Source organism: Gigantopelta aegis, chromosome 12, assembly GCF_016097555.1.
Source record: "Gigantopelta aegis isolate Gae_Host chromosome 12, Gae_host_genome, whole genome shotgun sequence".
Classification (NCBI taxonomy): Eukaryota; Metazoa; Mollusca; class Gastropoda; order Neomphalida; family Peltospiridae; genus Gigantopelta; species Gigantopelta aegis.
In genome coordinates, this window is record NC_054710.1 from 6,194,713 (window position 1) to 6,219,790 (window position 25,078).

The following is a 25,078-nucleotide window of genomic DNA, read 5'->3' on the forward strand; positions in this document are numbered from 1 at the left end:
TAATGACCACACAGATATTGATAGACAGAAATGTTTTATTTAACGACCACACAGATATTGATAGACAGAAATGTTTTATTTAACAACCACACAGATATTGATAGACAGAAATGTTTTATTTAACGACAACACAGATATTGATAGACAGAAACGTTTTATTTAACGACCACACAGATATTGATAGACAGAAACGTTTTATTTAACGACCACACAGATATTGATAGACAGAAATGTTTTATTTAACGACCACACAGATATTGATAGACAGAAATGTTTTACATAACGACAACACAGATATTGATAGACAGAAATGTTTTATTTAACGACCACACAGATATTGATAGACAGAAATGTTTTATTTAACGACAACACAGATATTGATAGACAGAAATGTTTTACATAACGACCACACAGATATTGATAGACAGAAATGTTTTATTTAATGACCACACAGATATTGATAGACAGAAATGTTTTATTTAACGACCACACAGATATTGATAGACAGAAATGTTTTATTTAACGACAACACAGATATTGATAGACAGAAATGTTTTATTTAACGACCACACAGATATTGATAGACAGAAATGTTTTATTTAACGACCACACAGATATTGATAGACAGAAATGTTTTATTTAACGACAACACAGATATTGATAGACAGAAATGTTTTATTTAACGACAACACAGATATTGATAGACAGAAATGTTTTATTTAACGACCACACAGATATTGATAGACAGAAATGTTTTATTTAACGACCACACAGATATTGATAGACAGAAATGTTTTATTTAACGACAACACAGATATTGATAGACAGAAATGTTTTACATAACGACAACACAGATATTGATAGACAGAAATGTTTTATTTAACGACAACACAGATATTGATAGACAGAAATGTTTTATTTAACGACCACACAGATATTGATAGACAGAAATGTTTTATTTAACGACCATACAGATATTGATAGACAGAATTGTTTTATTTAACGATCACACAAATATTGAGAAAGAAATGTTTTATTTAACGACCACACAGATATTGATAGACAGAAATGTTTTATTTAACAACCACACAGATATTGATAGACAGAAATGTTCTATTTACTGACCACACAGATATTGATAGACAGAAATGTTTTATTTAACGACCATACAGATATTGATAGACAGAATTGTTTTATTTAACGATCACACAAATATTGAGAAAGAAATGTTTTATTTAACGACCACACAGATATTGATAGACAGAAATGTTTTATTTAACAACCACACAGATATTGATAGACAGAAATGTTTTATTTAACAACCACACATATTGATAGACAGAAATGTTTTATTTAACGACCACAGAGATATTGAGAAAGAAATGTTTTGGTGCACTGGCTGGAACGAGAAATAGCCCAATGGACCCACCGACGGGGATCGATCCCAGATAGACTGCACATCGAGCTAGCGCTTTACCACTGGGCTATGTCCCGCCCACACAACTGGTCAAAGACCGTGGTATGTGCTGTCCTGTCTGTGGGAAAGTGCATATAAAAGATCTCTTGCTGCATTAGGAAAATTGTAGCAGGTTTCATCTGATGACGAGAGAATTACCAAATGTTTGACATCCAATAGCCGATGATTAATTAATCAATGTGCTCTAGTGGTGTCGTTAAACAAAATAAAATTGTAACTTAAAAATGTCAAAAACAATTATAGTGCTTTATGCAGCAGTTTTCATTCTTGCATTAAAGTCAGTTAATGTTTGTTTTATTCATATAATTCTAAGCGATTGTGAGATCGAAAGTTGATCGGTTGGTGCCAACCGATTATAACCGAAGGAATTCCAGTCGATTCCCATCACTAACACAAAGTGAACATATTGTGATTGAATATGTAACGTGTTTACACTATGTGAACATGTTGTGCATGAACATACATGATACATTATGAACACTGGTTGTGAACATGTTTATACAATGTACTATGTGAACATTATAAGTTGTAGAAGCATCACGAGGGGTATATGGCTTTTTATGTAGAGATGCTTCTACAACTAAATTTATCTTGCCGACATGTTAAACCATATAGCCAAATAATCAAAATAACGCCAGACAATAATTGTTAACAATTTATTAACAGAGCTGTACCACGCGGACGCGAACGAAACCACTTGCCAGTGACGAAAAATAGTTCCATCGATAAACGAGTTTTTAACTTCAAATGTTTGTAATACGAAATTGTCTGTAACAGATATTAATTAAAAAAAACACTTTTTGATTGATTATTAATGTTATTTATAATCTAATTATTGCTTTAGCATTAATTGGGGTGGCTGGAAACTTGGAAATTACAGATGGGGTATAAGAGAATTTGGCTCCGCCCACAGGGGTATAAGGGATTTGTCCAACGGCAAACAACCAATGAGATTAAAGAATTTTACATTAAGGGGAGATAAAATAAGATACTTACCGGCCTCGGTGGCATCGTGGTTAGGCCATCAGTCTACAGGCTGGTAGGTACTGGGTTCAGATCACAGTCGAGGCATGGGTTTTTTAATCCAGATACCGACTCCAAACCCTGAGTGAGTGCTCTGCAAGGTTCAGTGGGTTGGTCTAAACCACTTGCACCCACATGTGATCCATAACTGGTTCAACAAAGGCCATGGTTTGTGCTATCCTGCCTGTGGGAAGCACAAATAAAAGATCCCTTGCTGCTAATCGGAAAGAGTAGCCCATGAAGTGGTGACAGCGTGTTTCCTCTCAAAATCTGTGTGGTCCTTAACCATATGTCTGATGCCATATAACCGTAAATAAAATGTGTTGAGTGCATCGTTAAATAAAACATTTCTTTTATTTCTAATAAGATACTTACACTGTCTGGTTTTGAACGATCAACACAAAGTGAACATGTTGAGATTGAATATGTAACATGTTTACACTATGTGAACATGTTGGTTGTGCCTGTGCCTGAACACACACAATACATTATGAACACTGGTTGTGAACATGTTTATTCTATGTGAACATAATAAGAGACTTACAGTGTCTTTGGTTTTGAACGATCAACACAAAGTGATCGGTATCCAACATGTTTAATCTATGTGAACATAGTAGATACTTACAGTGTCTCTGGTTTTGAATGATCAACACAAAGTAATCGGTATCCAACATGCGCGTTAACTCTCCTAACGACGCGTCGATACAAATCTGAAATTCAAGAAATTTTTATTTAATTAACAAAGGAAATGTTTTATTTAACAATAATTTAATAACTCAATGTGCTCTAGTGGTGTTGTTAAACAAAACAAATGTTACATTTACCCTACCTAATGTTTATTTTGGCATGTTACCAAAAAATCACATGCGTTTAGAAGGAAGGAAATGTTTTATTTAACGACACACTCGTTTTTATGGTTATATGGCGTCGGACATACATGTAATATGGTTAAGGACCACAAAGATATTGAGAGAGGAAACCTGCTGTCACCAATTCATGGGCTACTCTTTTCAATTAGCAGCATGGAATCTTTTATATGCATCATCCCACAGGCAGGATAGTTAAAAATACCAGTTGTGGAGCACTGGCTGGAACGAGAAATAGCCCAGTGGGTCCACCGACAGGGATCGATCCGAGATCAATCGTCCATGAGGCAAGCACTATACCACTGAGCTACATCCCGCCTCTTAATTTAATTACTTTCCGAGCCAGATTCTGGCTACATGTATACTCAAACCTGTTAGTTTAATTACTTTCCCAGCCAGATTCAGGCTACATGTATACTCAAATCTGTTAGTTTAATTGCTTCCCCAGCCTGATTCGGGCTACATGTATACTCAAACCTGTCAGTTTAATTGCTTCCCCAGCCAGATTCAGGCTACATGTATACTCAAACCTGTTAGTTTAATTGCTTTCAGGCTACATGTATACTCAAACCTGTTAGTTTAATTGCTTTCCCAGCCAGATTCAGGCTACATGTATACTCAAACATGTTAGTTTAATTGCTTTCAGGCTACATGTATACTCAAACCTGTTAGTTTAATTGCTTTCCCAGCCAGATTCAGACTACATGTATACTCAAACCTGTTAGTTTAATTGCTTTCAGGCTACATGTATACTCAAACCTGTTAGTTTAATTGCTTTCCCAGCCAGATTCAGGCTACATGTATACTCAAACATGTTAGTTTAATTGCTTTCAGGCTACATGTATACTCAAACCTGTTAGTTTAATTGCTTTACCAGCCAGATTCAGACTACATGTATACTCAAACCTGTTAACAGAACAAGAAAGCAATGTTTAATAACAGTCCAGTGCATGAACATTAGATAGGGTAAGTAACATTCGTTTTGTTTAACAATGCCACTAGTGCACATTGATTAATTAATTATCGGCTACTGGATGTCAAACATTTGGTAATTTTGACATATAGTCTTAGAGAGGAAACCCGCTACACATATTTCCATTAGTAGCAATTAATTAGGGATCTTTAATATGCACCATCCCACAGACAGGATAACACATACCAAAATGTTAAAATAATGTTACTGTTGTCCTTTATTAATCATGTACTGTTACCTATACTAGTGTGTACAGGGTTACACGATGCAGTGAATCTCCTCTATTAATCATGTACTGTTACGTATACTAGTATGTACAGGGTTACACGATGCAGTGAATCTCCTTCATTAATCATGTACTGTTACCTATACTAGTATGTACAGGGTTACACGATGCAGTGTATCTCCTCTATTAATCATGTACTGTTACCTATACTAGTATGTACAGGGTTACACGATGCAGTGAATCTCCTCTATTAATCATGTACTGTTACCTATACTAGTATGTACAGGGTTACACGATGCAGTGAATCTCCTCTATTAATCATGTACTGTTACGTATACTAGTATGTACAGGGTTACACGATGCAGTGAATCTCCTCTATTAATCATGTTCTGTTACGTATACTAGTATGTACAGGGTTACACGATGCAGTGAATCTCCTCTATTAATCATGTACTGTTACAGTATGTACAGGGTTACACGATGCAGTGTATCTCCTCTATTAATCATGTACTGTTACGTATACTAGTATGTACAGGGTTACACGATGCAGTGTATCTCCTCTATTAATCATGTTCTGTTACGTATACTAGTATGTACAGGGTTACACGATGCAGTGAATCTCCTCTATTAATCATGTACTGTTACAGTATGTACAGGGTTACACGATGCAGTGTATCTCCTCTATTAATCATGTACTGTTACGTATACTAGTATGTACAGGGTTACACGATGCAGTGAATCTCCTCTATTAATCATGTACTGTTACGTATACTAGTATGTACAGGGTTACACGATGCAGTGTATCTCCTCTATTAATCATGTACTGTTACGTATACTAGTATGTACAGGGTTACACGATGCAGTGAATCTCCTCTATTAATCATGTACTGTTACAGTATGTACAGGGTTACACGATGCAGTGTATCTCCTCTATTAATCATGTACTGTTACGTATACTAGTATGTACAGGGTTACACGATGCAGTGAATCTCCTCTATTAATCATGTACTGTTACAGTATGTACAGGGTTACACGATGCAGTGTATCTCCTCTATTAATCATGTACTGTTACGTATACTAGTATGTACAGGGTTACACGATGCAGTGAATCTCCTCTATTAATCATGTACTGTTACAGTATGTACAGGGTTACACGATGCAGTGTATCTCCTCTATTAATCATGAACTGTTACGTATACTAGTGTGTACAGGGTTACACGATGCAGTGTATCTCCTCTATTAATCATGTACTGTTACGTATACTAGTCTGTACAGGGTTACACGATGCAGTGAATATCCTCTATTAATCATGTACTGTTACGTATACTAGTACGTACAGGGTTACACGATGCAGTGTATCTCCTCTATTAATCATGTACTGTTACGTATACTAGTACGTACAGGGTTACACGATGCAGTGTATCTCCTCTATTAATCATGTACTGTTACGTATACTAGTATGTACAGGGTTACACGATGCAGTGAATCTCCTCTATTAATCATGTACTGTTACGTATACTAGTGTGTACAGGTTTACACGATGCAGTGAATCTCCTCTATTAATCATGTACTGTTACGTATACTAGTATGTACAGGGTTACACGATGCAGTGAATCTCCTCTATTAATCATGTACTGTTACAGTATGTACAGGGTTACACGATGCAGTGTATCTCCTCTATTAATCATGTACTGTTACCTATACTAGTACGTACAGGGTTACACGATGCAGTGAATCTCCTCTATTAATCATGTACTGTTACCTATACTAGTACGTACAGGGTTACACGATGCAGTCAATCTCCTCTATTAATCATGTACTGTTACCTATACTAGTACGTACAGGGTTACACGATGCAGTGAATCTCCTCTATTAATCATGTACTGTTACGTATACTAGTATGTACAGGGTTACACGATGCAGTGAATCTCCTCTATTAATCATGTACTGTTACCTATACTAGTACATACAGGGTTACACGATGCAGTGAATCTCCTCTATTAATCATGTACTGTTACGTATACTAGTATGTACAGGGTTACACGATGCAGTGAATCTCCTCTATTAATCATGTACTGTTACGTATACTAGTATGTACAGGGTTACACGATGCAGTGTATCTCCTCTATTAATCATGTACTGTTACGTATACTAGTATGTACAGGGTTACACGATGCAGTGAATCTCCTCTATTAATCATGTACTGTTACAGTATGTACAGGGTTACACGATGCAGTGTATCTCCTCTATTAATCATGTACTGTTACGTATACTAGTATGTACAGGGTTACACGATGCAGTGAATCTCCTCTATTAATCATGTACTATTACAGTATGTACAGGGTTACACGATGCAGTGTATCTCCTCTATTAATCATGTACTGTTACGTATACTAGTATGTACAGGGTTACACGATGCAGTGAATCTCCTCTATTAATCATGTACTGTTGCGTATACTAGTATGTACAGGGTTACACGATGCAGTGAATCTCCTCTATTAATCATGTACTGTTACGTATACTAGTATGTACAGGGTTACACGATGCAGTGAATCTCCTCTATTAATCATGTACTGTTACAGTATGTACAGGGTTACACGATGCAGTGTATCTCCTCTATTAATCATGTACTGTTACCTATACTAGTACGTACAGGGTTACACGATGCAGTGAATCTCCTCTATTAATCATGTACTGTTACGTATACTAGTATGTACAGGGTTACACAATGCAGTGTATCTCCTCTATTAATCATGTACTGTTACGTATACTAGTATGTACAGGGTTACACGATGCAGTGAATCTCCTCTATTAATCATGTACTGTTACAGTATGTACAGGGTTACACGATGCAGTGTATCTCCTCTATTAATCATGTACTGTTACGTATACTAGTATGTACAGGGTTACACGATGCAGTGAATCTCCTCTATTAATCATGTACTGTTACGTATACTAGTATGTACAGGGTTACACGATGCAGTGAATCTCCTCTATTAATCATGTACTGTTGCGTATACTAGTATGTACAGGGTTACACGATGCAGTGAATCTCCTCTATTAATCATGTACTGTTACGTATACTAGTATGTAAAGGGTTACATGATGAAGTGTATCTCCTTCATTAATCATGTACTGTTACCTATACTAGTACATACAGGGTTACACGATGCAGTCAATCTCCTCTATTAATCATGTACTGTTACATATACTAGTATGTACAGGGTTACACGATGCAGTTAATCTCCTCTATTAATCATGTACTGTTACGTATACTAGTATGTACAGGGTTACACGATGCAGTGAATCTCCTTCATTAATCATGTACTGTTACATATACTAGTATGTACAGGGTTACACGATGCAGTGTATCTCCTCTATTAATCATGTACTGTTACGTATACTAGTATGTACAGGGTTACACGATGCAGTGAATCTCCTCTATTAATTATGTACTGTTACAGTATGTACAGGGTTACACGATGCAGTGTATCTCCTCTATTAATCATGAACTGTTACGTATACTAGTGTGTACAGGGTTACACGATGCAGTGTATCTCCTCTATTAATCATGTACTGTTACGTATACTAGTCTGTACAGGGTTACACGATGCAGTGAATATCCTCTATTAATCATGTACTGTTACGTATACTAGTACGTACAGGGTTACACGATGCAGTGTATCTCCTCTATTAATCATGTACTGTTACGTATACTAGTACGTACAGGGTTACACGATGCAGTGTATCTCCTCTATTAATCATGTACTGTTACGTATACTAGTACGTACAGGGTTACACGATGCAGTGAATCTCCTCTATTAATCATGTACTGTTACCTATACTAGTACGTACAGGGTTACACGATGCAGTGAATCTCCTCTATTAATCATGTACTGTTACGTATACTAGTACGTACAGGGTTACACGATGCAGTGAATCTCCTCTATTAATCATGTACTGTTACCTATACTAGTACGTACAGGGTTACACGATGCAGTGAATCTCCTCTATTAATCATGTACTGTTACGTATACTAGTACGTACAGGGTTACACGATGCAGTGAATCTCCTCTATTAATCATGTACTGTTACGTATACTAGTACGTACAGGGTTACACGATGCAGTGTATCTCCTCTATTAATCATGTACTGTTACGTATACTAGTATGTACAGGGTTACACGATGCAGTGAATCTCCTCTATTAATCATGTACTGTTACAGTATGTACAGGGTTACATGATGCAGTGTATCTCCTCTATTAATCATGTACTGTTACGTATACTAGTATGTACAGGGTTACACGATGCAGTGAATCTCCTCTATTAATCATGTACTGTTACGTATACTAGTATGTACAGGGTTACACGATGCAGTGAATCTCCTCTATTAATCATGTACTGTTACAGTATGTACAGGGTTACACGATGCAGTGTATCTCCTCTATTAATCATGTACTGTTACGTATACTAGTATGTACAGGGTTACACGATGCAGTGAATCTCCTCTATTAATCATGTACTGTTACGTATACTAGTATGTACAGTGTTACACGATGCAGTTAATCTCCTCTATTAATCATGTACTGTTGCGTATACTAGTATGTACAGGGTTACACGATGCAGTGAATCTCCTCTATTAATCATGTACTGTTACGTATACTAGTATGTACAGGGTTACACGATGCAGTGAATCTCCTCTATTAATCATGTACTGTTACAGTATGTACCGGGTTACACGATGCAGTGTATCTCCTCTATTAATCATGTACTGTTACCTATACTAGTACGTACAGGGTTACACGATGCAGTGAATCTCCTCTATTAATCATGTACTGTTACCTATACTAGTACGTACAGGGTTACACGATGCAGTCAATCTCCTCTATTAATCATGTACTGTTACCTATACTAGTACGTACAGGGTTACACGATGCAGTGAATCTCCTCTATTAATCATGTACTGTTACGTATACTAGTATGTACAGGGTTACACGACGCAGTGAATCTCCTCTGTTAATCATGTACTGTTACCTATACTAGTACGTACAGGGTTACACGATGCAGTGAATCTCCTCTGTTAATCATGTACTGTTACCTATACTAGTACGTACATGGTTACACGATGCAGTGAATCTCCTCTATTAATCATGTACTGTTACGTATACTAGTGTGTACAGGGTTACACGATGCGGTGAATCTCCTTTATTAATCATGTACTGTTACCTACACTAGTGTGTACAGGGTTACACGATGCAGTGAATCTCCTATATTAATCATGTACTGTTACGTATACTAGTATGTACAGGGTTACACGATGCAGTGAATCTCCTCTATTAATCATGTACTGTTACGTATACTAGTATGTACAGGGTTACACGATGCAGTGAATCTCCTCTATTAATCATGTACTGTTACGTATACTAGTATGTACAGGGTTACACGATGCAGTGTATCTCCTCTATTAATCATGTACTGTTACGTATACTAGTATGTACAGGGTTACACGATGCAGTGAATCTCCTCTATTAATCATGTACTGTTACAGTATGTACAGGGTTACACGATGCAGTGTATCTCCTCTATTAATCATGTACTGTTACGTATACTAGTATGTACAGGGTTACACGATGCAGTGAATCTCCTCTATTAATCATGTACTGTTGCGTATACTAGTATGTACAGGGTTACACGATGCAGTGAATCTCCTCTATTAATCATGTACTGTTACGTATACTAGTATGTACAGGGTTACACGATGCAGTGAATCTCCTCTATTAATCATGTACTGTTACGTATACTAGTACGTACAGGGTTACACGATGCAGTGAATCTCCTCTATTAATCATGTACTGTTACGTATACTAGTACGTACAGGGTTACACGATGCAGTGAATCTCCTCTATTAATCATGTACTGTTACGTATACTAGTACGTACAGGGTTACACGATGCAGTGAATCTCCTCTATTAATCATGTACTGTTACGTATACTAGTACGTACAGGGTTACACGATGCAGTGAATCTCCTCTATTAATCATGTACTGTTACGTATACTAGTACGTACATGGTTACACGATGCAGTGAATCTCCTCTATTAATCATGTACTGTTACCTATACTAGTACGTACAGGGTTACACGATGCAGTGAATCTCCTCTATTAATCATGTACTGTTACGTATACTAATGTGTACAGGGTTACACGATGCAGTGAATCTCCTCTATTAATCATGTACTGTTACGTATACTAGTGTGTACAGGGTTACACGATGCAGTGAATCTCCTCTATTAATCATGTACTGTTACGTATACTAGTATGTACAGGGTTACACGATGCAGTGTATCTCCTCTATTAATCATGTACTGTTACGTATACTAGTATGTACAGGGTTACACGATGCAGTGAATCTCCTTCATTAATCATGTACTGTTACATATACTAGTATGTACAGGGTTACACGATGCAGTGAATCTCCTCTAAACAGTAGCCTAAACCCATGGGCCAAATTGGGCCCAAGTAAGTTTACAGGGGGTGTTGAGGTAAGTTTTTGGTTATATTCTGTTCACTATTAAATATGGACAAATTAATGAAACTGTTAAATAACAACTACACTCAAATGTGGATAAAATGATGCATTTATAAACACTTAACTTGGGAGGTGGGTGTGCGTTTTCATCATTAAACATTACGCTTTGTCGGACTTTTGACATGTTGCAAATTTCATTTGAATATGAAATACAGTCAATATCTTTGCACGAATCAAAACCGAAAAATATATTTTGTTAAACACACGTTAAAAACTTAACAATTCAAAATAAACGTTTCTATTTAACTTTGGTTGCTTACTTAACATTTGTCAAAAATGCAACACAACCTGAAGTGAAGGTACCGTAGTGACAACTAACCCGGAGTCTCGTCCAAGGTAATATTCTGCCATAAATGATGCCTGCTAACCTATGGGACCATGTGGTTTCAGAGGTACAATTTACACTAAATAAACACAATGGAACTAGATGATTAGTCCATTGTTCAGTTTAGAAGGATGGGCCAAAACATTAATTTAAAGGATGCGTTGGTCATAGAGCCATTCGCAATGCATAGGGCGTCCTCGGGTCTATTAATAGACATGGGGAAACTCTTTTTCCTGGAAAACGCCAAGGCTTTCTAGTAACAGTTCCAAGTAGAAGCACGTGCATGATATGGTAAAAAAACCACACCAAAAAACCACCCTTTAAATATGCATTTTAAAACGTACTATATAGCACTGCTTCAACTCAGAAATATCTATTCTTAATATTAATTAAGTTTGTGATTACAGTACCAAAGCTTGGCAAATGACACATTTGTACCGGGCAATGTCTGTGGCTAGACGCTTATTTCGGCCAGTAGGAACGATATCTGGATGGACACACCCTCTAAGGTGGGGAGACAAGCCATACACAATGTATGTTTACTTTTATTTACATAGAACGGGTCTGTTATTTTCAGACTTGTTCTGATAACAAATAAACAAGAAATCATGTGATCGGGCTTATCGTGCCTTTTCACCGATCAGAATTTTGTTTTGTTATACAAAATTACTTTTATGTAACTTATTTAATAAAATTTACTGCAAATATATACATGTATGTAAATATAACTTGTACCTAAATAATAAAATAATAAATGTTAAGTAACAAGTTTTTTATCTTAGACTAACCCGTCTAACAGATTTTCGTTTTATCACAAAGGAAAACTCATTTTCACATTTGTGGTAAACAGACAATTACTTTGTTTTAAACTAAAACGAAAAAACAATAAACTGTTTTTTCCAATTTTTAAATACAAATGGTATTGAATATAATTTGTGGATCAAATAAATTATTTATGTCAGCCGAGATGTTCTGATTTGAGAATTTGGAACTCAATCACAACTCTAAGGTATTCCGAATATTCACGAGCTAAGACTATTATGTTATCAAGACCATGTTTACTTAACTCTCAAACCAGGATATTTGTATAACATTTTGCAATGAGACACCGCTGATTTTGTTGGGGGGTCTGGGTTTTTTTTAATAAGTACAACAAATTGCTAAAAATTATGATACTGTTTTGTAAAAAAAAATATTTTACTTCTCAGCCGGATAACCACTAAGGTAAATAATGCTTGTCCGAGTAAATGTTCACTTGTCGGAACAAACAGACAAGTGCTTATTTCGAATGCTGCTAAAAAGAAGAAGAAGTATATTGATTAATTACTTGGTATATTCGGTAATTTTGACTCGTAGTCAACACAGGAAACCCGCTACACTTTTCCTAATGCAGCAAGAGATTTTTTATATGCACTTTCCCACAGACAGGACAGCACATATCTCAGCCTTTTATACACCAGGCGTGGCTGGAATGAGAAACAGCCCAATGGGTCCACATACCACGGCCTTTGTCCAGTTGTGGTGCACTGGTTGTAACAAGAAAACCCCCAATCGGCTGAATGGATCCACCGAGGTGGTTCGATCCTGCGACGCAAGCATAAGTACTAAGATCGCTTCATGGAATGAATGAATGAAATGTTTTATTTAACGACGCACTCAACACATTTCATTAAGGACCACACAGATATTGAGGGAGGAAACCTGCTGTACCCACTTCATGGGCTAGTCTTTTCGATTAGCAGCAAGGGATCTCTTATATGCACCATCCCATAGACAGGATAGTACATACCACGGCTTTACCACTGGGCTACATCCTGTTCTCAAACTAATGTGTTAATATAAACGTAAAATAATGACTGGCCAGACGGTGATATTGACTGGCAAAAATTGGTCGGTACAGCAGTATTTCAATCCCTGGTGTAAAATATAGGGAGAGGCCTTAAATGGTGATACATTTTGTTTGTCTAATTGAAACTTGAACTGGCCTACAGGTTAGCAAATTAAAGAAAGAAAGAAATAAAGTTGAAAGTTTGTTTTGTTTAACAACACCACTAGAGCATATTAATTTATTGGATGTCAAACATTTGGTAATTCTGACATAATGCATGTAGTCTTAGAAAGGGAAAGAACGAAATGTTTTATTTAACGACGCACTCAACACATTTTAATTATGGTTATATGGTGTCAGACATATATGGTTAAGGACCACACAGATATTGAGAGAGGAAATCCGCTGTCGCCACTTCATGGGCTACTATTTCCGTTTAGCAGCAAGGGATCTTTTATATGAACCATCCCACAGACAGGATAGAACATACCACGGCCTTTGATATACCAGTCGTGGTGCACTGGCTGTGATGAGAAATAGCCCAATGGGCCCACCGATGGGGATCGATCCCAGACCGACCGTGCATCAAGCGAGCACTGTACTACTGAGCTACGTCCCGCCCCTCTTTTAGAGAAGGAGCCCACAACATTTTTCCATTAATAGCAAGGGATCTTGTATATGCATCATTCCATAGACAGGGTAGTACATACCACAGCCTTTGTTGTGATGCACTGGCTGAAACAAGAAATAGCCTGGGCAATGGGCCCACCGATGGAGATCAACAAAAAGCAAGAAAGAAATGTTTTATTTAACAACACTTATACTTATTTTCATGCTTATATCCAATTAAGGTTCAAGCATGCCATCCTGGTCACACCTCAGCTATCTGGGCTGTCTGTCCAAAAAAAAAGAGAGTAAAGTTTATTTTATTTAACGACGCCACTAGAGCACATTGATTTTTTATCTTATCATCGGCTATTGGACGTCAAACATATGGTCATTCTGACACTGGGTTTTTTAGAGGAAACCCGCTGTTGCCACATAGGCTACTCTTTTATGACAGGCAGCAAGGGATCTTTTATTTGCGCTTCCCACAGGCAGGACAGCACAAACCATGGCATCACCTACCCACTGAGCCTTGCAGAGCACTCACTCAGGGTTTGGAGTCTGTATCTGGATTAAAAATCCCATGCCTCGACTGGGATCCGAACACAGTACCTACCAGCCTGTAGACCGATGGCCTAACCACAACGCCACCGAGGCCGGTGGGCTGTCTGTCGAGGACAGTGGGTTAGTTGTTAGTTGGTTAGTGAGAGAGAAGAGGGTGTCATTAAAACTCGCTCTGGGTGGGAGCCGGTACCTACCAGCCTTATATGTATGATGGTTTAACCATGACACAACCGAGGCCAGTACTCAACACATTTTATTTATGGTATATATATATATATATATATTGCTAGGGACTGCACTGATAATGAGAGCCCAATGGGCTCACCGACAGGGATCGATTCTAGATTGACAGCACATCAGGTGAGCGACAGCCCAATGGGCTCACCGACAGGGATCGATTCTAGATTGACAGCACATCAGGTGAGCGACAGCCCAATGGGCTCACCGACAGGGATCGATTCTAGATTGACAGCACATCAGGTGAGCGACAGCCCAATGGGCTCACCGACAGGGATCGATTCTAGATTGACAGCACATCAGGTGAGCGACAGCCCAATGGGCTCACCGACAGGGATCGATTTTAGATTGACAGCACATCAGGTGAGCGACAGCCCAATGGACTCACCGACAGGGATCGATTTTAGATTGACAGCACATCAGGCGAACGACAGCCCAATGGGCTCACTGACAGGGATCGATTCTAGATTGACAGCACATCAGGCGAGCGACAGCCCAATGGGCTCACAAATGGGGATCAATTCTAGACTGGCAGCACATCAGGCGAGCGACAGCCCATTGGAGTCACCAACAGGATTCGATCTTAGATTGACAGCACATCAAGCGATTGACAGCCCAATGGGCTCACCAATGGGGATCTATCCTAGACTGATCATATATCAGGCGAGCAACATCCCAATGGGCTCACCGACGGGGATCGATCCTAGACTGACAGCACATCAGGTGAGCGACAGACCAATGGGCTCACCGACGGGGATCGATTCTAGACTGACAGCACATCAAGCGAGTGACAGCCCAATGAGCTCACCGATGGGGATCGATTCTAGACTGACAGCACATCAAGCGAGCAACATCCCAATGGGCTCACCGACAGGGATCGATTCTAGACTGACAGCACATCAGGCAAGCGACAGCCCAATGGGCTCACTGATGGGGATCAATCCTAGACTGACCGCACATCAGGCGAGCGACAGCCCAATGGGCTCACCGACGGAGATCTATCCTAGACTGACAGCACATCAGGCAAGCGACAGCCCAATGGGCTCACTGATGGGGATCGATCCTAGACTGACAGCACATAAGGCAAGCGACAGCCCAATGGGCTCACTGATGGGGATCGATCCTAGACTGACCGCACATCAAGCGAGCAACAGCCCAATGAGCTCAATTTCAGGTTAACTTGTACTTCGCAGACAAGTCAATTTCAGGTTAACTTGTACATTGCAGAGTGATCGATTCAACCATGCTTTTTTTTTTCATTGGATGGTATATGGCATTGGTGACCTGGACACCACCTAGGAGCAGCCTGTAGTATGTCTTTAAAATGTTATCGCACGTATCTGTGCTAACACTATATGTGTTATCAAAAATAACAAATGATGTTCTCACCAACGGGTGTGTAAGAAAAAGTACTCTCATATATGGGTGAACAAAATGAACCTATACCGACCTTCTTGAACTGTTTGTACATGACCTTTGACACCGGGTCGCTGGATTTTGCTTTGTTTTTCACCACCTGAGCCATCATATTCCCGACCGTGACCATGCCAAGAATTTGTCTGTGGGGAAAATAAATATCAGTACAAATTAGGCAGGAAATGTTTTATTTAACGACGCATTCAACACATTTTATTTACGGTTATATGGCGTCAGACATATATGTTAAGGACCACACAGATATTGAGAGGAAACCCGCTGTCGCCAACTTCATGGCTACTCTATTCGATTAGCAGCAAGGGATCTTTTATATGCACCATCCCACAGACAGGGAAGTACATACCACAGCCTTTGATATACCAGTCGTGGTGCACTGGCTGGAACGAGAAATAGCCCAATGGATCCACGGACGGGGATCGATCCTAGACTGACCGTGCATCAAGTGAATGCTTTACCACTGGGCTACGTCCCGCCCCTACAGATTAGATACACTGGTATAGCAAGCTGTTAAACTGAGGGGGTCGATAGCTGTACTGATGTAGCCCAGTGGTGTTAGGCTTGTTTTTAGTGGTGTAACAATACATCAAACTATCAATATACTGAGGGGATCGATAGCTGTACTGATGTAGCCCAGTGGTGTTAGGCTTGTTTTTAGTGGTGTAACAATACATCAAACTATCAATATACTGAGGGGATCGATAGCTGTACTGATGTAGCCCAGTGGTGTTAGGCTTGTTTTCAGTGGTGTAACAATACATCAAACTATCAATATACTGAGGGGATCGATAGCTGTACTGATGTAGCCCAGTGGTGTTAGGCTTGTTTTCAGTGGTGTAACAATACATCAAACTATCAATATACTGAGGGGATCGATAGCTGTACTGATGTAGCCCAGTGGTGTTAGGCTTGTTTTTAGTGGTGTAACAATACATCAAACTATCAATATACTGAGGGGATCGATAGCTGTACTGATGTAGCCCAGTGGTGTTAGGCTTGTTTTCAGTGGTGTAACAATACATCAAACTATCAATATACTGAGGGGATCGATAGCTGTACTGATGTAGCCCAGTGGTGTTAGGCTTGTTTTTAGTGGTGTAACAATACATCAAACTATCAATATACTGAGGGGATCGATAGCTGTACTGATGTAGCCCAGTGGTGTTAGGCTTGTTTTTAGTGGTTTAATAATACATCAAACTATCAATATACTGAGGGGATCGATAGCTGTACTGATGTAGCCCAGTGGTGTTAGGCTTGTTTTTAGTGGTTTAATAATACATCAAACTATCAATATACTGAGGGGATCGATAGCTGTACTGATGTAGCCCAGTGGTGTTAGGCTTGTTTTTAGTGGTTTAATAATACATCAAACTATCAATATACTGAGGGGATCGATAGCTGTACTGATGTAGCCCAGTGGTGTTAGGCTTGTTTTTAGTGGTGTAACAATACATCAAACTATCAATATACTGAGGGGGTCGATAGCTGTACTGATGTAGCCCAGTGGTGTTAGGCTTGTTTTTAGTGGTGTAACAATACATCAAACTATCAATATACTGAGGGGATCGATAGCTGTACTGATGTAGCCCAGTGGTGTTAGGCTTGTTTTTAGTGGTGTAACAATACATCAAACTATCAATATACTGAGGGGATCGATAGCTGTACTGATGTAGCCCAGTGGTGTTAGGCTTGTTTTCAGTGGTGTAACAATACATCAAACTATCAATATACTGAGGGGATCGATAGCTGTACTGATGTAGCCCAGTGGTGTTAGGCTTGTTTTCAGTGGTGTAACAATACATCAAACTATCAATATACTGAGGGGATCGATAGCTGTACTGATGTAGCCCAGTGGTGTTAGGCTTGTTTTCAGTGGTGTAACAATACATCAAACTATCAATATACTGAGGGGATCGATAGCTGTACTGATGTAGCCCAGTGGTGTTAGGCTTGTTTTTAGTGGTGTAACAATACATCAAACTATCAATATACTGAGGGGATCGATAGCTGTACTGATGTAGCCCAGTGGTGTTAGGCTTGTTTTCAGTGGTGTAACAATACATCAAACTATCAATATACTGAGGGGATCGATAGCTGTACTGATGTAGCCCAGTGGTGTTAGGCTTGTTTTTAGTGGTGTAACAATACATCAAACTATCAATATACTGAGGGGATCGATAGCTGTACTGATGTAGCCCAGTGGTGTTAGGCTTGTTTTTAGTGGTGTAACAATACATCAAACTATCAATATACTGAGGGGATCGATAGCTGTACTGATGTAGCCCAGTGGTGTTAGGCTTGTTTTTAGTGGTGTAACAATACATCAAACTATCAATATACTGAGGGGATCGATAGCTGTACTGATGTAGCCCAGTGGTGTTAGGCTTGTTTTTAGTGGTGTAACAATACATCAAACTATCAATATACTGAGGGGATCGATAGCTGTACTGATGTAGCCCAGTGGTGTTAGGCTTGTTTTTAGTGGTGTAACAATACATCAAACTATCAATATACTGAGGGGTCGATAGCTGTACTGATGTAGCCCAGTGGTGTTAGGCTTGTTTTCAGTGGTGTAACAATACATCAAACTATCAATATACTGAGGGGATCGATAGCTGTACTGATGTAGCCCAGTGGTGTTAGGCTTGTTTTCAGTGGTGTAACAATACATCAAACTATCAATATACTGAGGGGATCGATAGCTGTACTGATGTAGCCCAGTGGTGTTAGGCTTGTTTTCAGTGGTGTAACAATACATCAAACTATCAATATACTGAGGGGATCGATAGCTGTACTGATGTAGCCCAGTGGTGTTAGGCTTGTTTTCAGTGGTGTAACAATACATCAAACTATCAATATACTGAGGGGATCGATAGCTGTACTGATGTAGCCCAGTGGTGTTAGGGTCGTAACAATACATCAAACTATCAATTTGAGGGGATCGATAGTGTAACAATAGTGGTGTAACAATACATCAAACTATCAATATACTGAGGGGATCGATAGCTGTACTGATGTAGCCCAGTGGTGTTAGGCTTGTTTTCAGTGGTGTAACAATACATCAAACTATCAATATACTGAGGGGATCGATAGCTGTACTGATGTAGCCCAGTGGTGTTAGGCTTGTTTTTAGTGGTGTAACAATACATCAAACTATCAATATACTGAGGGGATCGATAGCTGTACTGATGTAGCCCAGTGGTGTTAGGCTTGTTTTCAGTGGTGTAACAATACATCAAACTATCAATATACTGAGGGGATCGATAGCTGTACTGATGTAGCCCAGTGGTGTTAGGCTTGTTTTTAGTGGTGTAACAATACATCAAACTATCAATATACTGAGGGGATCGATAGCTGTACTGATGTAGCCCAGTGGTGTTAGGCTTGTTTTTAGTGGTGTAACAATACATCAAACTATCAATATACTGAGGGGATCGATAGCTGTACTGATGTAGCCCAGTGGTGTTAGGCTTGTTTTTAGTGGTTTAATAATACATCAAACTATCAATATACTGAGGGGATCGATAGCTGTACTGATGTAGCCCAGTGGTGTTAGGCTTGTTTTTAGTGGTGTAACAATACATCAAACTATCAATATACTGAGGGGATCGATAGCTGTACTGATGTAGCCCAGTGGTGTTAGGCTTGTTTTTAGTGGTGTAACAATACATCAAACTATCAATATACTGAGGGGATCGATAGCTGTACTGATGTAGCCCAGTGGTGTTAGGCTTGTTTTTAGTGGTGTAACAATACATCAAACTATCAATATACTGAGGGGATCGATAGCTGTACTGATGTAGCCCAGTGGTGTTAGGCTTGTTTTTAGTGGTGTAACAATACATCAAACTATCAATATGTTGCGACAGTCAGTGCCTCAATGGCAATGCATTGATAGTTAAACCAGGGCAAGCTCTGGGTGAGCAGAAAAATTCACCAGATCATCTATTTAAACTTCAAAAACTGCAAAAACTCATTTATTTTCTAACAAAATAACAATTATTACATAAAATTTATTCGCCAAATTAAAATAAATTTCACTAATTGTTTTTAAAATTCGCAACTGGCGAATTTGGTGAGTGCCAGAGCTAGCCATGAGTTAATTAAATTAGTTTGCTCAACTATCGATAGTTTCAATAGTGTGCATAGTGCAACATGATCTGTGACCAATAACGCGCCATGAGTTAATAAAATTAGTTTGCTCAACTATCGATAGTTTCAATAGTGTGCATAGTGCAACATGATCTGCGACCAATAACGCGCCATGAGTTAATTAAATTAGTTTGCTCAACTATCGATAGTTTCAATAGTGTGCATAGTGCAACATGATCTGCGACCAATAACGCGCCATGAGTTAATTAAATTAGTTTGCTCAACTATCGATAGTTTCAATAGTGTGCATAGTGCAACATGATCTGTGACCAATAACGCGCCATGAGTTAATTAAATTAGTTTGCTCAACTATCGATAGTTTCAATAGTGTGCATAGTGCAACATGATCTGTGACCAATAACGCGCCATGAGTTAATAAAATTAGTTTGCTCAACTATCGATAGTTTCAATAGTGTGCATAGTGCAACATGATCTGTGACCAATAACGTGCCATGAGTTAATTAAATTAGTTTGCTCAACTATCGATAGTTTCAATAGTGTGCATAGTGCAACATGATCTGTGACCAATAACGCGCCATGAGTTAATTAAATTAGTTTGCTCAACTATCGATAGTTTCAATAGTGTGCATAGTGCAACATGATCTGTGACCAATAACGCGCCATGAGTTTATTAAATTAGTTTGCTCAACTATCGATAGTTTCAATAGTGTGCATAGTGCAACATGATCTGTGACCAATAACGTGCCATGAGTTAATTAAATTAGTTTGCTCAACTATCGATAGTTTCAATAGTGTGCATAGTGCAACATGATCTGTGACCAATAACGTGCCATGAGTTAATTAAATTAGTTTGCTCAACTATCGATAGTTTCAATAGTGTGCATATAGTGCAACATGATCTGCGACCAATAACGCGCCACGAGTTAACTATCTAGTGACATTATTACAAATAACCAAGTATAAACACAGACATTACATTTTTCCTAATTTCATTTCATTTCAACTTATTTTTGTGCTTCTATCCAATTAAGGTTCAAGCACGCTGTCCTGGGCACACACACACACACATCAGCTATCTGGGCTGTCTGTCCAGGACAGTGGGTTAGTTGTTAGTTGGTTAGTGGTTAGTAAGAGAGAAGAGGGTGTAGTGACCTCACACCTACCCACTGAGCCCTTGAGAACTCGCTCTGGGTTGGAGCCGGTACTGACCTGCGAACCCTGTACCTACCAGCCTATAGTCTGATGGCTTAGCAACTGCGCCACCAAGGTCGGTTTTTCCTAATGCAGCAAGGGATCTGTTATATGCACTCTCCCAGACAGGAAATTACATACTATGGGCTTTGTCCAGTTCCGATTGCTTAACTACAGGAATCTAAGTACAATCACCCGGTTTGGTAGACTACATGAATCTGCCAAGTACAGTCAGCCTGATTGGTTAAGTTACATGAATTTGCCAAGTACACTCACCCTGATTGGTTAAGTTACATGAATCTGCCAAGTACAGTCACCCTGATTGGTTAAGTTACGGTACATGAATCTGCCAAGTACACTCACTCTGATTGGCTAAGTTACATGAATCTGCCAAGTACACCTACCCTGATTGGTTAAGTTACATGAATCTGCCAAGTACAGTCACCTTGATTGGTTAAGTTACATGAATCTGCCAAGTACACTCACCCTGATTGGCTAAATTACATGAATCTGCCAAGTACACTCACTCTGATTGGTTAAGTTACATGAATCTGCCAAGTACACTCTCCCTGATTGGTTGACTACAGGAATCCACATGATATACTCTAATAGACTACTGGAATTTAAGTACTTTCACTTTGATTGGTCCACCACTGAAATTTTCCAAGTACACTCACTCTGACTGGTCAACAACACAAAAATCTTCAAGTACACTCACCCTGATTGGTCAACAACATAAAAATCTGCTAAGTACACTCACTCTGATTGGTCGATGACGGGAACCTGATCAAATCCATCTCTGTTGAGTAGTTTGAGTGTCTCCTGTATGGTGACGTCAGACATCACAGTCAGCGGTGCCTGGATGTTTAGCGTGCTCACTTTCCGATTCCACCACCTGAAAACACATCCATTTATTAATTAATATTTCTTAATTAATCACAGTAATCTACTCACCTTTGTCAATTCGTTAGTATTGTATTTGTATTTGTTTATTGACCTTAAGCTGTTCAGCTCATAAGTACATAATTATAACAATATAACATTACAGTACACAGGTGAACTGTCATAGTATACGTGCAGTATACGTTGTAGTATCACATAGAAATAAGTATATACATAAATAGATATATCAATAAGAATTCTAACATGAGAATGCATAGAATTGATATTAAATAAAATTATTTCTCAGTTTTGTTGCATGGAATAAATATTTACCTAGGTTGCAAAGCTGCTTAATATTATGGGAGTTAAATAGTTGAATGTATTTAAATACAGATGGATTTTTCCAAAAATATTTTTTGATATACAATGTTCTTAACCGATTATATAGTGGACAAATGAGTACAAAATGATATTCATCTTCAGTATCGTCGGTACAAATGAAACACACTCTTTTTGAATTATCTACATTTTGATATCTGCCAGTTTCGATGGCGAGATTGTGAGCTGATAGGCGGAATTTACTAATACATTTTCTAAAATGGGTAGGTACGGTATATATTTACATAAGTAATACTGTAAACAGAACATTTCAATAAAATATTTATAATAGTTACCTTTTGGAGACGCACATATCTGGCCTCTAATAACTTGCTTCGCTTGATCTAACAATCTTTGCTTAATAACTGGCAAGAAAGAGGTTTCTAGTTGTTGTTTAATCCATATGTCTCCAAATCCAAGCGTGATAAGCCCAGTTACATGTAAGTTCGTTATGAAGTTCGACACAGTCATATAAGTGATGATAGCAGTTCTTCAGAATGCAGTTGTCTGTGTTCAGGATTTTACACCAATATTTTATCATATTAAATAATCTAATATTTCGTAGTGGGACTCGACCGAGTCTGCATAAATCATAGAATTATTGGTTGACCGTTTGACTCCAAGTAGTCTTTTGCAGAAATCGAGGTGGACTCTTTCGACAAAGTTTCCTTTGTGAAAGCCCCACACCTCTAACGCATAACTAATAATATTGGTAATATAACTGTCAAACAATGATAAAAGTGTTGCATTATTCAGATATAAAGGTTTCGTTTTAGCCAATAATGCAAACAACGCCTTGTTGCCTTGATCCACTAAATGTTTTTCAGCAGTTGTGAATTTGTTGTTATAGTAAAAAATAAATCCTAGATAACAAAATTTATAAACAATTTCTATAATTTTACCCTCGTAAAACCACTAATCTGTTATTCTGAGTTTTCCCCCGTTTCTAAAAACCATTATTTTAGTTTTTTCAATATTAACTTCCATTCTCCATTGTTTTGAATAATCTAGTAAAACAGAACGCCCCTGCTCAATATATATATATATATATATATATATATATATATATATATATATATATATATATATATATATATATATATATATATATATATATATATATACAGAGTCAAACCTGTCTTAAGCGGTCACACAGGGGAGTAGATAAATGTGGCTGCTTAAGACAGGTGGCTGCTGATTACAGGTTGCGACATATAGTCTTTAAAACATTTGTTGTTGTTTGTTTTGACTCAGAAAAAACCGCAACTGGAATGTATTAAATTAACCGTTCTCAACAAGTTTGTTTTTTCTTTCCATTTAATTATTTAATTTCTACTTCATGCGGTGTATTGTCATAATAAGTGACTCTACCAATGTAAAGTGTAGCCTGCCTAGAGGCAATTAGATGCATTCCATAGTCATACTTTCTTAATTGATACACAGTAGAGATGTCGGGACTGAATGGGTACTAGTATTCCTGAAGAGGAGTGAAGATCGGTTATTTGCTGCACCTTATCACTGTTGTTACAATATCCCTTTTATATAATAGTAAACATTTACTGTGGCCGCTTAATACAGGTATTTTAGCAATTTTGGATCAGATTTGGGTGGCCGCTGGCCGCGTTAAGACAGGTGACCGTTTATTACAAGTGCATTTACATTATAAATTGTTTGGGAGGGAAAAAAGGTGGCTGCTTAAGGCAGGTGACCGCTAGGACAGGTTTGACTGTGTGTGTATGTATATATATATATATATATATATATATATATATATATATATATATATATATATATATATATAAAACGTTTTCACTAATTTTAAAGTGGATGTACCTCAACTATACTTTTTTTCAAATATACGACCAACACCTCTTGAAAAAAAAAACCTGGATCTGCACCTGGTCAGGGGATCGATTTTACCATCAAGCCCGTAGCCATGATTTTTAGAGGGGAAGGTCGTTTAGGAATTTAACGGGGTTATTATGATAACAAAGCAAGACATGATGTCTTGTAATATGCTCAACCCCCCCCCCCCCCACACCATTTTTAATTTTGGGGTGTTCGATTTAACACATTACTTTTGGCATTTATACTTTAACGTAGCCCAGTGGTAAAGCACTCGCTTGATGCACGGTCGGTCTGGGATCGATCCCCGTCAGTGAGCCCATTGGGCTATTTCTCGTTCCAGCCAGTGCACCACGACTGGTATATCAAAGGCCGTGGTATGTGCTACCCTGTCTGTGGGATGGTGCATATAAAAGATCACTTGCTGCTTATCGAAAAGAGTAGCCCATGAAGTGGCGACAGCGGGTTTCCTTTCTCAATACCTGTGTGGTCCTTAACCATATGTCTGACGCCATATAA

General features: G+C 38.4%; 1 protein-coding gene across 1 annotated transcript in view; it reads right to left on the reverse strand.

Annotated features, from left to right (window-relative positions):
- LOC121386616 (cystathionine beta-synthase-like) overlaps window positions 1-25,078 on the reverse strand; it is a 53,791-nt gene that overhangs the window by 2,370 nt on the left and 26,343 nt on the right. Inside the window, exons 8-10 of the mRNA XM_041517574.1 lie at window positions 22,215-22,349; window positions 16,164-16,272; window positions 3,126-3,210 (exon numbers count right to left, since the gene is read on the reverse strand). Of these exons, the coding sequence (XP_041373508.1) occupies window positions 3,126-3,210; window positions 16,164-16,272; window positions 22,215-22,349 (329 nt within the window). The remainder of the gene's footprint in view (window positions 1-3,125; window positions 3,211-16,163; window positions 16,273-22,214; window positions 22,350-25,078) is intronic.